The sequence below is a fragment of the Pieris brassicae genome, chromosome 4 (assembly GCF_905147105.1).
Source record: "Pieris brassicae chromosome 4, ilPieBrab1.1, whole genome shotgun sequence".
NCBI lineage: Eukaryota > Metazoa > Arthropoda > Insecta > Lepidoptera > Pieridae > Pieris > Pieris brassicae.
In genome coordinates this window covers 971,093-987,548 of record NC_059668.1, presented here as the reverse complement: position 1 = coordinate 987,548, position 16,456 = coordinate 971,093, and the positions used below count along the sequence as shown (strand labels likewise).

The 16,456-nt window shown below is 32.4% G+C and overlaps 1 protein-coding gene across 4 annotated transcripts in view; it reads right to left on the bottom strand.

Moving 5' to 3' along the window:
* Nucleotides 1–16,456, bottom strand: part of LOC123707991 (mitogen-activated protein kinase kinase kinase 4) — a 52,090-nt gene extending 35,634 nt beyond the window's left edge. For 3 of the 4 annotated variants that reach the window (XM_045658390.1, XM_045658393.1, XM_045658392.1), the window contains exons 1-6: nt 16,058–16,456; nt 11,247–11,381; nt 4,181–4,269; nt 2,843–2,976; nt 1,990–2,166; nt 18–178 (exon numbers count right to left, since the gene is read on the bottom strand). In XM_045658390.1, the coding sequence (XP_045514346.1) occupies nt 18–178; nt 1,990–2,166; nt 2,843–2,976; nt 4,181–4,269; nt 11,247–11,381; nt 16,058–16,143 (782 nt within the window). In that variant the 5' untranslated portion in view covers nt 16,144–16,456. Of the gene's footprint in view, nt 1–17; nt 179–1,989; nt 2,167–2,842; nt 2,977–4,180; nt 4,270–11,246; nt 11,382–16,057 lie in introns of those variants that run through there. The other variant, XM_045658394.1, reaches the window with a different exon arrangement.

Here is a 16,456-nt window from a genome sequence, read left to right as displayed (position 1 = left end):
AATTAAAAACTTCTTACTTATAATCTAAAATCCGTTGTACAATATTGGGTATAACGTTTCTCTGAGTACAAAGGAAATCGTCCTGCTGTTCAAGGGTCCGTCCAGAGAGCTTGGCCTGCAACTCCAGCCATATGAGGTCCTTTAGCTCATTTTGCCATACTTGCTCTTCACGACTTATCTGTTAAATAAAATAGGGAATAAAAAAGTAGAAAAATGATTTAATGAGCGACGGCTCTTAAAAAAAACAGTCTTCCGCCATTTTAACTAACTAACCGCTATTTTAATCCTCTCTTTTCATTAGGTAATTTGAAAGATAACAGGAGTTGGTTTCAAAACCAAAATTTGACTGAAATGGCTGTATTTCCTACTTCATATAAAACTGAAATTTAACATTAAAAAAAACGACAATACTTAATATTTTCAAAGATTAATACTAAACCGAGTCAAAGTCTTCCCGACCCTTCAAATATTTCCCCCAAATCCTCGTTGGTGAAGTGGAAAATATAAATATTCTCATAATTGGTGTTTAGATAAAATCCGAAATATTCGCGAATTATCCAGGGAATTCTGTCTGGGAAAATTTTGAGAGTCTTGTCACGTGGTAGAGGGAGTCTTAGAATTAAATACAGCAAATATAAATATCTATCCGCCCAATAAGAATATCGATCAAAAATAATAAGCCTCGTTGACTCCGTGGACATTCTAATCAGCTTTAATTAAAATATTTGCAAGAATCTGCATATTAAGAAAAACACTTTTGAAACGGATTAAAGCTATGTATTATAATTAAAAACTTATAGTTATTTATATAATTCTAAATTTTAATTTTTTCCGACGTTTCGCGTGCTTTTCAGCGTGCGTGGTCACGGTGAATGAAGACAATAGGTGTTAAATGTCAAAAGTATCACAGCTGCAGAGAAAGTTGTTTTATCTGTATTTATTGCCCCGAAGTTGATATCGACTAAAAGATGACGGGTTTTTTTTCACAAATGACTCACGGTGTCCTCTGTTTTCGCGGATTGGTCCTTTTCGACATTTAACACCTTTTGTCTTCAGTCACCGTGACCACGCACGCTGAAAAGCACGCGAAACGTCGGAAAAAAATTAAAATTTAGAGTTATATAAATAACTATAAGTTTTTAATAATAATACATAGCTTTAATCCGTTCAAAAAGTGTTTTTCTTAATGTGTAAAAGCTATTTTAACAAAAGACAATACTAAGAATGTACATAACTATCGAAAAATTGTGGTAAACACAGGACAGGTTTACTTATGTAACATTAATGACGCTGTGGTTTATGGCATTATGAAGGGACGGAAATACTTGCGGAGTTTCTTGCCAGTTCATCTCATAACAACCTATCTAAACTAAGTAAACGTATGTTGATTTGATTGATACTAGATAAGGAATTTTACAAACGTTTTTTTTTTGTACATTTTCAACAGCTTTTATAGAGTGTGGAGACCAGATGAAACTTGCAAACTCCAGCACACTTCTGACATTACGAAACTAAAGACACTTTATACAATTTATGTTTTAAAATGACATGCATGTCCGCTTGACAAATATTAGTTATGCCTTGCTTGTCATTTTTTGCCCATTTCTCCAACTAATCATATTCCAAAGTCTACTAGTTTTACGTAATTTATCGCTATATATATTATATTATATGCTGTCGATTTTGTAAAGGTATTATATTTTTTTGTTTTTACGCGAAAAAGTTACATTTGTCAATTTTTATTGAATGTTTATTTTGTTTGTAATATATTTATGACCTATTGAGATATTGTTGAATTTGATTACAATTAACTCTGGATTTTCTTTTTATGAAAACATATTTGTCGTCCGCGAACAAAGGATGCTTAGAGAAGTGAAAACTGTATTTTATATCGTAAAAATAAGCAATTATTTATTAACTAACAAAACCTAGTCGAGCTGAACCGTCATACAGATTTCGTTCAAAGCATAACAAAATTTTCATACTCACAGTTCTTCGACATCCTTTTTCCATATTCCCCATATTGATGAGCATACTGAATGTGTCGTGGAAGTTGATGCGACTGGCGGGCACCTCATCATCACAACACCCCCTGATTTCTTCTTCCGGTTGCCGACACTTCGGCCGAGACACGAGGGACATAAAGCGACTGCACGATTCCACCTTCTGAATACCCAAGAGGATCATTACAAAAATCATTAACATATACTGTCTTTCGATTATTGAATTATCGCTTTCGAATCGAGGTCTTCAAACTTTTCAAAAAAATAATATATGTCGGAGCAATCGCGCTGCTCAGCATCCATTGTCATTATAATTTAATGAAAGTCAAATTAGTTCAATATTGCGGTTTATTTGATTTGCCAATATTAATAGATCTACAAATTAACGACTATTTGATAGTCTATAGTAATCACATAGTTTTTATTATTAATGTTGAAGCTATACTGTATAGCTGCCATTGTTTCGACATTAAAATCAACATTTAAAAAAAAAAAACAGTACAAATAATATACCATCCACGTAATCACGTAGAAGTCAGTAAGTAGAATATTTAGGATTATTTTTTGCACCTCATACATAAATGATACAAACACATTTCACAAACTTACAGTTAAAAAACATTTTTTAATAAGAGTACTGTATACATCGTGAATCTAAAACCTGACATCATGTCTACAATTAATTATTTTATTTACTAACTTAAGATTATTACCGATCCAAGATCCAAAATTCAAAGAGTCAGGACCACAAATTCAAAAACATATATGTACTCCGCAAAAAATGTATATCACATCATTATTAAAAAAATATGATCTTACAGACAAGCTAAATAACTCACCAAAGTAGGTACAGCAGGCATAACACCGGGTGAAGGCAGGGAATCTGCTTTAATCTCCATCTGCCCAAAGTCTTGCTTCCAGTCTCTCTCTTTGGCACGTATGTATTTCATACTGGCCCGTTTCTTTAAGCGCTCTACAAAAAAAAATTGATAACACCTCAAAAGTTTTCGTATCAGCTCAGCGGATGACCATCGGAAGCCGGATTTAACCAAAAATATGTCTAGTGTGTGTGACTCAATCAAACAGTGTAGTGTAGAGGCTCTGTAGCCGTGGAGCTCAATTACACGGGCGCTAATTAAATGTGTGTGTCTGTGTGTTACCATAAGTTTAAGGTTTGACGAAATGTACATAATATTTTATGTAAATCACTGTCGTTCGTAGTGTTAATAGAAAACACATAAAGACAACAAACAATTGTAAAATTACACTAATATTTTTATAATTATAATTAGTAAATTATAAATTACAAAACACTTATCTATACTAATATTATGAAGAGGAAACATTTGTGTTTTTGTACGTATATTTGTAATGTTTGCTGTGACAAAACTACTGGGGTGATTTCAGAAATTCTTTCACCATTAGAAAGCTGCATCTTCACTGACTGATATAAGACTATATTATTTTTTTAAAAAATAGGGATTCCTAATAAAAATGCAATAATATAACTCAAGATGTGAACAATTATCCATAAAAAATCTGTCATCAGGAAAAAATTAATGTTTTACTCATTGTATGTCGGCCTATCCCGAGTCGGAACTACAAAACATGAAATTATGTTGCTGCCACAAAACTAAACTAAATGTTGTGTATAGGGCAGTTCTCAGCCACTGAAATACTACAAATAAAAATATTATAGAAGAAAGTTTATGAATTTTCATTAATAATTAAGCTAAAAAATCCTGCAATGATTAAAACAATCCTTTCATAACCTACTTAAATTATTTTTCAATACCTGGAGAGTATTTTTAAATTTACGTTATTGTCTACGTAAATGATGTTACGAATTTAAAAAATATTTAACATTCGTTGTAACGTAAGATATGTATAGTGATTAGATTATCAATGTAAGTGTGCATCTAATAATCTAGAAAGGAAGTAATAAAAAATTAAGAAAACTAAGTTAAATAAAACATTTATGATAACAAACATATATATATATATATAGTCCGACTTTATAAACCTAATCAACAAGTTCATTCATGTAAATAACTGCGGTTTTATTCAACACATTAAAATAGTGAAAATTATTACCAACGTATAAAAAATGTTTCATCTGTCCCTCTCTCTCTCTCTTTCTCTCTCTTTCTCTCTCTCTCTCTCAATAACAAAGTTACCTGGTGGTGTGGGCTGAGTTGCAGGGAAACTGTCAACCGATTTTCCGTCTATTATGTTGTGGTAGCACAAACTCGAATCTATCATGTTTCTGAAAAATATAACACGTAAATCAGGTTTTTAATCGATTTTAAGAAATTACGTAATGACTTTTGTTAGATTTGTGATGTGTTTTTTGAACAAGTCTACGGGATAGCCTTAAAGGCGGCTGCCGCAGCGCTTTCATATAACACAAGAACGAAATGGAGACTGTAGTGTTACTGAACTGAAACTCAAAACAACTTTATACATATACTCGTAGGTATTGAAGCACAATGACAAAAAAAAGATAATATGCAGGTTAGATTTTTTATATTTTATACATTAAGGCCTCCTCCAGCTTTTTCCAACTGACTCTGTTTATTCGCTTCCTGCTGCCGCTTCTATTTCTTATTCTTCTTTTTGGGGCGACCTCTTCTCCTTCTTGCCCTTGGTCCTTTCCATACAGTTGTCTTTAAAGTCCATCTTTAACTGCGTATATGCCCCGCCATTGCCACTTCTGTTTTAGGTCTTTTCTTCTGTTTTAGGTAATTTTCTTATTTTTAGTACGCTGCATGCTACTAGTTTGGTTTCCGTGTTGTAAGTTAACATTTGGCAGCCGTATGTGAGAGTAGGTAGGTAAGATACAAGTGTCCAAGACAATTTTCTGGAGGTGTAGGGGAAATTGTCCTTTTAAGATTTCCTTCACGGACTAAAACTTTTTCCAGCTCATGTCAATTCGCCGGTCTACCAAGTTCTTCATTTTTATCTACAAATGATAATTGTTCACCAAGGTATATGTAGTCTTTAACATATTCCAGGGGCTGTCCGTTAAGGTATACTGTAGTGTTTTTTTTTTTATATAAAATAGGGGGCAAACGGGCAGGAGGCTCACCTGATGTTAAGTGATACCGCCGCCCATGGACACTCTCAATGCCAGAGGGCTCGCGAGTGCGTTGCCGGCCTTTTAAGAATTTGTACGCTCTTTTCTTGAAGGACCCTAAGTCGAATAGGTTCGGAAATACTTCAGTGGGCAGCTGGTTCCACATAGCGGTGGTGCGCGGCAAAAATTGCCTTGAGAAACGCTCAGTCGTGGAACGTCGGACGTCGAGGTGATACGGGTGGAATTTTGTATTTTGCCTCGACGTCCGATGCTGAAACTCAGCTGCAGGTATTAATCCGAACAACTCCTCTGAACACTCTCCATGGTAAATGCGGTAGAAGATGCAGAGTGACCCCACATCTCTACGCAACGCCAAAGGATCGAGCCGCTCGGAGAGGGATTGGTCATCGACGATTCGAACCGCTCTTCGTTGGATACGGTCAAGTGGAAGGAGCTGGTACTGGGGAGCCCCCGCCCAGAGGTGAGAACAGTATTCCATGTGGGGCCGTATTTGCGCTTTATAGAGTTGCAAGCGGTGGCCCGGAGTGAAGTACCGTCTCGCCTTGCTGAGCACACCAAGCTTTTTGGAGGCTAATTTAGCAGCAAAATGTTTGTAGCAACCGCGTAGTTTGTCATTATTTAAGTTTTGTTCTCGCTCATTTTAAGGCCTACTTTTTTTAATTTTTTCGTTTAAGGTAATTATCATCTTTTCTAGTTCCTTATTTGTTTCATCGAATAAGACAGTATAGTCCGCGAATATGAGGTGTGTAGGTCGATCCTGGGTAAATATTATCCCTCCCGACTGCCAGTTGAGGTTTTCGAAAATTTGTTGAAGTATCATTATGAACAGCTTGGGAAGCAGCTCTATCAATCGGTATCTCCGGACCTCGTGACTCTAGTCTTGACTTGGCTAACACTAATATGTAGACCCCTTGTAGATGTTTTTTAGTACTCTAACATAATTCTTGTTTATGTGACATATTTAGGGCTTCCCAAATGGCCTCGTGATACATTGTGTCAAACGCTTTGGCATAGTCGATAAAAGCTATGTAAGGTGGCTTGTTAATTATATATTCTTAGGTAATTCAATATCACCTTGCTGTTTTTATTATTTACTCCAGACCGATTCCATTAACAGAATTAAAATAACCACTTACATAATTCACATAATATTACTTTTCGTTGAAAAGTGGAGCTGGCAGTGACTACCAGTGCTTGTTCAATTTTCTTCCGTTAACTCCTTAAATTGTAAATATCATTAAAATATGGAAACGAATTGTGGAAGAGTTCCAGCCAGGCGGTTAAACAATTTCGCCTACGGAAAATCCCTTGAATATAGTAGTATTTATTAAAAATTACTCCTGTACAAGTAAAAAAACTATTTGTCGTTTGGAATTTAAAGACCAGTCCTCTAGTTGAGGATAATAGGTGTGATACGGAATGCTGGTGTACCCAAGAAACCGGTAAAAATATTAATGCAAAACGAATGCAACATAAATAATAAGTATGGACAAAAAATCTACACTTACAGTTAATATAAGAGATTTTCTCAATCATTTACAAAATTGTGGTACAAAGTAATAAATCTCAAAGCGCGTTATTTTCTTGATTTGATCAGCCCACCTCATATGTGACCTTCCACTAGTTCTCCTTCCCACCCTCCCTTGCACCACCAGTATCTCTATGTTATGGTGTCCTTACTAACTCGCGATATAAAGGATTCAGGCTATCGGTGATTGGTTGAACCAAAATTTGGATTAACGATTACAAGCATTGATATCATTGGGGGTCAAAGAAGGTTGTGAATACAATTCCACGGGTTTTTTCAGTTAATGTGCAAACTAAAAGCGCATTGTAACTCGGTACATATGTATTACTAATTTAAGTTAGAAGCAATTGTTATTCAAAACATTAATGTATACGAATTCCACATTGACAACCTTTTCAACCAAAAAGCGGTAGTTTTGGCATTTTTCCTTTGATTTTTTTTTTCGCTTCTGTATTTATATTTATATGTATCTGTATTTATTTTTTATATGATTGTTAAATACTAAAATAATCTTGTTGGTTTCAAATTAAGTTATTGATTGAAAAACTCTTCTGAAATTTAATTATATTTGGAAAATAGTTCACGGGCAGTGGGACCTCCACTCCATTGTTGCTCCGAGGCCTACAGACCTCTAAATCCGGCCTTGGCCAAGATGGGTGAAGTAAGTTTTAGTCGGAAAATTCAGAAGCGGTGTTATATTCGGGAGCCAAAGGGGGCTTGAGATGAATCCGATAGCAATTCGAGTTTATATTTTATATATTGATTGGTTTATACTCAAAAAAAATATATGTATCAGCCACAACTAGCACTACTGAGTGATCTGCAAGAACTAATGACAGGGATGGAGCCTATTTAAACCTCCATCCGATACCCATATATCGGCGATACTTTGGGTTTGCCGATATATATATTGCCAAAGGAAGCACGGATCTATGCCCGGGGAATCCCCGCGTTTTTGCTTCAAATTAAATAAAATACAGAATGACAAATCGTAATTTATTCGTTTATGGCTCGTTGGATGAATTATTAAATAAACGTTTGAATGATCTTGTCGTGTCAACTTCAAAACACAGAAGTGGTATATAGAATCATTTTGAAATTTCCACATTTGATAATCCATATATATATGGATTATCAAATATATAGTAATATAGTAGTAATATAGTAGTATAGTAGTAGTAGTAGTAGTAGCAAAACATATATATATATATATGTTTTGCTACTATATATGGCATTAAAATAAGTTCTGTCGCATCTGAGTCTATTTTCCACCGCAGGTCTTATATCTTATACCTCAACGACTTTCTTCCCACAACATGAGGATGCTCTGTTTTTTAAACAAAAATTTAATCAATGTTAATTGTAAGTATTATCAGTTTTTGTTTTTAATTTAATTATTACTCTTAATTTTTAATTAACTAAACCTTAGGTCTTATTCAAAGTATACGACTGTTTATATTTAAAAAGAAAATTAAAAACTTTAATCAAACTTGATACATTTTACCTTAACTTAATTTAAATTCACAAAGCATCGGCAAAAAGGCGTATCGATGCGTATTTATAAATAAAATAAAAGGTCAACAATGTATACAATTAAGACAAAATTGAGTCATTAGTAATGGACTTTAACCTTTTGTCTATCAATATAATAACTTACAAAAATGTATCAAAATATTACACTTACATAACGTAAGATTTGGAATGATTTTATCACCTACATTGATTTTTATACGACATTGTTTGCCGCACAAAAATATAACACTTATCATACTATATTTTAGTTTAAAGCCTAATAAAATATGTTTTCATCAATTTGTTGTTACGAAGACGGGTCGACTGCAATGTTTCTAGATTTTTCCACTAGTTTTCAGCCGGCTGTAATATGATTTCTGACCGTTTCAGGAGAGGGTCAATCACATATTAGAAAATTGTAATTTCCATAATGTTACCCTAGTTTTCAGGAAGCTGAAACCTTTTTTCAGTCAGTTTCAGAACATGTGTAGTCGATTGGTGCAGTTTTCAGGAGCCCCGTTTTCAGACGTTTTCAGGCCTATGTATACCCCTTTGATGAAGGAATATTCTAGACCGAACTTCCTAGGTGTGAGACAAGGACGAAATGATACGAGAGAGAGAGAGAGAGAAGATCAGAACTTTCTCGAAACTAGACTGAGGTACGACAAGGACGGAGCAACGTGCGAAAGAGACAAAGAGTGCGGACGTTCTAGAATTGTGCAATCGCTACTCAGCAGCAAGCCCGCCTAGAAAGTTCTCGAATAATGTTTATAATTATTCCCAGGGATATATAAGCGAGCCGAAACGCGACTAGTCGCCTTTAGTTTGGAATGCGATAACAAGAGCGAAACACCGAAGCGATAAAGTACTGTGTAAAGTGTGCATAAGTGAAGTAATTAGTGACTGTGTTTTTGTGTGTTATTAGTGCATCTCTGCAATTAATTTGTGCCCATAAATTCCTCATAGATTTATCAAGAAATAAACCTTTGAATAAATCTACGGCATTTTCTATCCGATCCCCTAGCTCGTAACAATATTAAAAATATTCTAAAAGTTTTTAAAAATTAAGGAAATATCTAATACATGTATTAACTAATTTATAGTATTAACAAAGCTTTCGTAACGTGGGTTTTCATAGAAAAAAAAAACAATTTTTTATACATCAAACTTGGTTATCACACACAAACAACGTATTGTTTTGCCGCAACTATGAGTCAGGGGACAATACCGACTGGGTCGCCTTCTTATGCTGACTCACAATTGATTACGTGATAAGGATTTATAGTACGAATGATAAACATATATGAAAATATTTACCATATAAATAAGAACTATGTATTGCCTATATAGCTTACTTATGTGAAAATATTTTATATCAACTGCAAATCTAGGCGAGTACCTATTACTATTTATTATCAATCGTAACTACTGTCTTCAGCGAGCTTTTGAAATTCTTCAATCACACTCTAATATATTTATTATAGTAGTCCTTACATATGAAATTGGCGTTTTGTATGGGAAGAACAAAGTATTTTTTTAAATTTATTTATTTATTTTATTTATTTATTGTTGTATAAGTGTTCTTAATATAAAGGTAGTTGATGTGGTGGAAACACAAACTGTGCACAGTTTTTCTATCCACCAGGACGTCGAACATAATTAAATCATTAACACACATATATATATATACTAAGGCCAGTGACATATAAACTGTAAATTTATAACAATCAAACCATTCAAACGATTTAAAATTGCACGTAAAACGTCATAAACAAATCTAAACACTGACGCGCCATATTTAGCCGATGCAGGAAACCTGTTCTTGTCGAGAATTCTTATTCACATACAGGATGAGTTCCTATATTCGAATATATATATATTTTAATGACGTATATGGCATAATTTATGTTATGCATAATTTATAATTGTTTGACTTATGTAGTATTTTTTTAATTTAAATTTAATATTGTTTCTTGTTATATTCGTAAGAAGTGTAGCTGGTATCGAGTTTATTAAATTTGGAATAATGTAATCTAATGTTTTTTTCCCATATAAATTATTGTATTTGGGTAATAGAAATTCGTTTTTTAATTTTCTACGTGTTGAGTAGTGATAGTGAGTTTTAATTGTTTTGAGATAATTTTCTGTAAAGTAGTTTTCATTTAATAATCCTAGTTGTACTTTCTCGTGTATAGGTATAATTTTGAAAAATGCAAATAGCTTTCTGTAGTCCGCTTTATATTGTGATTTTAATTTTAAGGGAGCAATTGTTTTTAAAATACGTATTTGTATTGCAAATATTTGATTTAGATAAGTTTTGCATGTTCTCCCATAGCTTGTAAGTCCATATGTTATAATGGATTCGGCTAGTGCTTTGTATAATAGTAGCAGAGTTTTAAGTGGTATTTTATTTTTTATTAAAGTGAATTTGGCAAGTATCGCTCTTAGCCTATCACAGACAGAATTAATGTGCATTTTCCAGGACATTCGGTCATCTATTGTAAGCCCCAGGTACTTATGGTTATGAACTAATTCTAAAGCGTTGCAGTTGCAGCTATTGGGGTACGAGTTATAAGAAAAGAAATAGAATATATTTAATTAAACAAAGTATTTACTATTGCCATCGTATAGGTAGTTCATTGATCCCTTTACTAAAAAAAAACATTCGGACGGGAAACAATAAAATCTTTGAAGACGGTTACGATTTTCCCCTTAGAGTTTAAAGTTTTACCTTGCTTAAAAGCTTAATGTGTTGGAGCAAGCTCCGTGGAGTACGGTATTAGAGCTTAGACATTACAATTAAAATTCCTCTTATTTGGTAGCAGACTGTTATTCAGTGCGTGGTCTAGCGTTGTCCTGAAGCAGGCGTGGCCTAGAGCGATTGACCATGATTGTTTAATAGCTAGCTTTTCCATCATGGTTTGTAGGTGCTGACAATAGACATCTGCCGTAATCGTCTGACCAGATTTAAGAATGTTATAGTGAACGACTTTAACGAACGAACGAATTTCATATGTAAGGACCATATGTAATCTTATATACTTAAATTATTTTTTATACATACAACCATAAAATTATACTTAAATTTTAAATGGGTTAAACTCACCTCCTCTTCTCCTTATCTCGGATCCTGGACCGCGGTGGTGTGCTCCCCAAGAGATCAGCTTCAGACCCATCACCACATTCCTCCAGAAGGACATGCGAGGACCGAGGATGGCGCATCACTACATCCTTGGAGTTCCTGTAAAATTATACATTAAGTAATTATCATAAACGCAAGAACGCAATAGCAACAATACTATTTTTTAACACTTTTCATTAGGTTTTGTAAAAAAAAAAATTAAATAAAGGAAGTTACCACATAATATTGTTATAATTGAATCATATTTGACTATGATTTATAGTTTCCAAATGCGTGTACTAAATTTAATGTATTACAAATTAAGTCATATACACAGTTGATTCACATTGATTCACACAGTGGAAGTTTCATGAAAATGGATTCAGTATTTTCTGAGAATGCGTATCTATATGTCTCGTTTCGTATCCGTGTCTTCGAAATATAATCGTTTATATTCTTCAGTTAAAATTCATTTGTAGTGGGTTTTTTTATTTTTTACATTACTTTTTATAATGCATTCAAACATAACCAGAAAAAAATTCTCCTTATCAAATATCAAACATAGATGTACACAGTTATAATTTATACTAGACGCAGTTTTTTTTTATATGGGACCCCTAATAGCCTACAGATCTGTGGCCAGGAAGCTAACCAGCACGGGTCTGCCTCATCTCCCCTTTTCTAAAAAAGTACTTTATTTACTTAAACAAGATCTGGTGGGTCTATGTTATTTGCTCATTGTAACAAAATAGCATCAAAGTTAAACTGGTATTGTTGCCGAGTTTTTTTTAAATTAATAGGAGTAGTCTATCAGACCAGCGATCACGCAGATCTATGACCAAGACGAGACTATGAGATGAGTGTTTATTTTCCTCTTTTCATATATACCATAATTAATATTTCTATTTATGGTTAGGCTATATCGAAATAGTTGATATATACTTAATGTATTTAATAAAAACAATTAGGATATAAATAACACTTATATTGTATGCCTCACGATTGACCTCAATTTTCCCGCGAAGGCGCCAACCGATCACAGAAACCGCTAGGTATGTGATACTTTATACAACAATATCCGGTGATTTACGCAATAAATACGAGTTTATTAAAATTCAGGTAATTTAATTAATATATGATTTGTATTATTAGTATCTTAAATTATAAGTACTTAAAATAGATAAAATTGATGTACGTTTAATGTAGTTTTGTAACTAACAACCTTATTGATAAGCCCCACGATAAGTTGATTTTTCTCGGAAAAATTTTGGCGTTCTCTCGGATATTATAAATGGTTAAAGGCGGAACAACCAAGAGCTATGTTCCGTCGGCAGGTCTTAGTTTCGGGTGGGCATTCTATTACAGGGATTAATTAGATGCTGTCACAAAAATTCATGTCTAAATTAGTGTGCAAATATAGAATATTTACCAAACCTATTGTTCTATTGTTTAATACGATATCCTGCATGACTGGCTGAAAGAGACCTAGCAAGTCAATGTTACCGAGATTTAAGTAATTTGCAAATTTTATACAATCTTCACTATGTTGATAATTCCATAATTTTCACAAAGGTCACTTGTTCGTTGTCATCACCATTGCCACAGGGTCGATGACCGCGTCTTACTAAACAGGTTGTGTGGAATTGAAAACAAATTACTGCAAATATATCTTTCATATGATTTTAAAAAAACAGTTTTTTCTAATGTCACTGATAATTCCACGAAATATTAAAAATTTAAACTTAATTTAAATTTAATTTAGGTAAAATCAAGGAAGAATGTGAAAAAGTTATACAGTCGTCTCTCCATAATTTGAAACTCAAGGGACCAGGGATAAATTTAAAATTACCAAGTGTTTAAATAACCAAGTGGGGGAGTCAAGTAGTCAAAATATTTATTTATCTACTTCTTACCAATTATTCTTATTTTTAATTTAATTTAATTTAAAAAATTTTTTCTTCATTGCTTACACTGGTAAGTTTTACTATTATTATTTATTTCTACTGAGTATTAGATTCTTATTTTTTTTGCGACTGAGGCGCAAACTAGCTGCTGTGGTCTCTGGCAGAGACCAGCGCTGTGGAACAACTCTGCTCCTCAGCATAATACTGAGCCAGGGCCAATTACAACCACAGCACACACGCATTACACAATTAATCCATTTTATTTTTTAAGAAAATTATTGTTATTTTATGTTTCTGTGTGTGTGTTTTGTTAGTAATAAATGATATGTCTATGTCTAAGTAAATAAGACAGTATATGTAATATAAAAAGAGTAGACAAGCCTGGACTTCAAATTATCGCTTGTTGGCGAGCAATACTATTTTTTTCCCTTCCCTTACAAATTACATAGGGGACCAATTAACATGAATTTTATTCAATTTATCGAGTAGTTTTCAAGGGATCGTAAAAGTCATTTTCGAAAGAATAAAATAAACGAGTATCACATTATCGAGAGTCGACTGCAACTTCAACAACCAAACAAACCCCTGACCAACCAGAACCAGACGAACAGGTAAGACGTCTTTCTCGAAACGATGATGTGTATGAACCGCTTGAATGTCATTCGTAAACAGCATCTCTAATCACGCGATTATCATTATATTTTTTTTATTCTCGTTACAACATACGCCTCCACCCCCTCGACTACCCCGAAAGAAAATATTCAACAAGATGGAAAGGCACATAAATTTGTTGAATATTCAACTAGTAAACGCATTATCTTAAAAGAATTAAATACTTCTAGTTATAACCTTGAACTCGATAAAAAAATGTATTAAACTATTATGTTGCAGAATAATTCATATCCTGTAGACATTTCATATTCACAAATATTATCAATGTGTAACTAACTATCCATAACTGAGCTTATCAGAAGAATTAATGGACCCATTATCAAATGATACCACAAGAATTTCATATAATTGATATCATAATATAGTTAAATATTAAAATTTTAAAAATCTTGCTAAGAATTCAGGAAGAAATCTTATCTATAAAGTGTTATAATTTAATCAATTAAAAGCAAAACAAAATAATAAAAATAAATTAAGAAGAGATAAAAACATTATTTCAAAGATAAATAAATTTCTTAAGATAAAAGAGTCGTTCCTTCAACATTGAATTTTTTGGAATAGAGACTCTTGAGCCGTAGAGTTTAAGTAAAGCTAATTAACGATTTTAAATCAGAGTCTGGTATCTAGTAGCGGTTCGACGTTCGACGAATAAGTACAGAAATATAGAAAGGAAATGTTGCTAGTTATTAGTTTATTTTCTTTTAATTTTCTATTTATTAATTTTTTAACATATTTTTTGATTATATACTATGTAGGTTAAGAATATTGTAAATATGATTTGTATATTTGTGTTTTGTAAATAAACCAGTTTATAATCATAAAAAAACAATGTGTTATATTATCATGTAAATCTTAGATTGACTTCCTAGTATAGTTATGAACTTTGTCAATAATCTTATAACACAATAGTATCTAGTTAGCTCAAGAAAATACAATTCAAAATTCTTGCACTTTTCTCATAATTGTACTTTTTAAACAGTAATTCATATGTTCAAATTCAAAGTCAAAACATAGCAGAAAGATTATTTCATAAAGGTATCAAAATTACAATCATTAATACAATTATGTATAAAAATGTCAAGCCTGGTCATGCATATGTTTGATACATATTAAAAAGAGTTCAGCTCCAATTATGTTTTTATTATACAACATATTATAGACTAAAACTAAAGAGGCAATTGTGTTTACACAGTACTATCAGCACTCAGCCGTAACGCTGATATAGAGATAATGAATCTGACATTTATAGCACCTAATAGCACAACCACTTCATTTTACATGGTAATAATCCTTTTAATATTTAATGTATTGTAAATTGAACAAACAAATATCTTTGAATTTAAATTGTACTTAACTTTTATATACTTATCTTCATTCATATCTATGTATATATAAACGATAAATCCATGATAAGTTTTGGTGACCTATATGTAGTCTAAACAGGCCTACTTCCAAGTACCTTTTAAGATTGTTGTTATACTATTTATACCAGTTTATTTAATAAAAATATATACTCTAGGCTACTAAATTAATAGCTTAGTAATAATTAACTTATATATAATAGGGATATAATTTGAAGATACATTTATCTTTATTTGTACTCAAAATACTATGTTCTTAGGTTTAAACTACTAAATCATTACTTTACTACAGTCGACTCTTTATAATTTCAATTTATTAATTTATTTATATTAACAATTAAAGACAACAATACAATTGTTTAAAAAAATTTTTTTAAAATAAATCCATAATCTTCTTTTGAATGAGTGACTTCAGTCTATCATTGTCTGGATGTCATCAGACTAATTAATATTTGAAAGAAGACTCAAATGCAAACACCCATATCTCATTCATGTATACAATTGATGGATCTGCATGTAAGCAAACAACAGGTCATACATGATAAACACTTCTAATTATATAGAGGAAACTTCAAATATCCAATGAATAGTGAATTTATTCAATTGAACAAGGGACTTAAAAAATCTTTAAACTATGGAGAGATTCAAATTAACGAGTGTCAATATAAAAGCAAACAACAAAGTTTATTACTAGTCTACAGAATAAGAATTGTAATTAGCAAAAGTCAATAAATTGTTTATATTCTAGATCAATTAAGATTTCATAATTTGAATTTATTAAAAAGTATAGTGCATAGTAACAGTGGTTAAGTAAATAAACCTTTAAAGTAGTGGTAAAAAAATAATTGTTAATACTTACAAATCATCATCTGAACTTTGGCCAGAATCATAATTGATGGGAAACTCAAATTTAGACTTCCATTCCTTGTCGCCACTCGAAACCATTTTACAAACACGTTTAATGAGTATTGAATACAAGTTTTATAAACGACATAACACTATTTTCGTTTTAGTAATAATAATCTCATGTTACACAAACTCATTGCATCTTTTTCACATCACATGTCAGCAACAGTTTACCACTTACTCTAAGAAATCCTCAGGTAAACAAATAGATGCCGGCATTAAATACTCTGTGAGGAACTTTTTACATATTTGAATACTTGAAGTAATACCTAACTAATCAGAGATGTACACAGTCGTAGCTAGTGAACATACCCATATTAAGGTACTCACAACTGACCAGTGTTGCCAGATG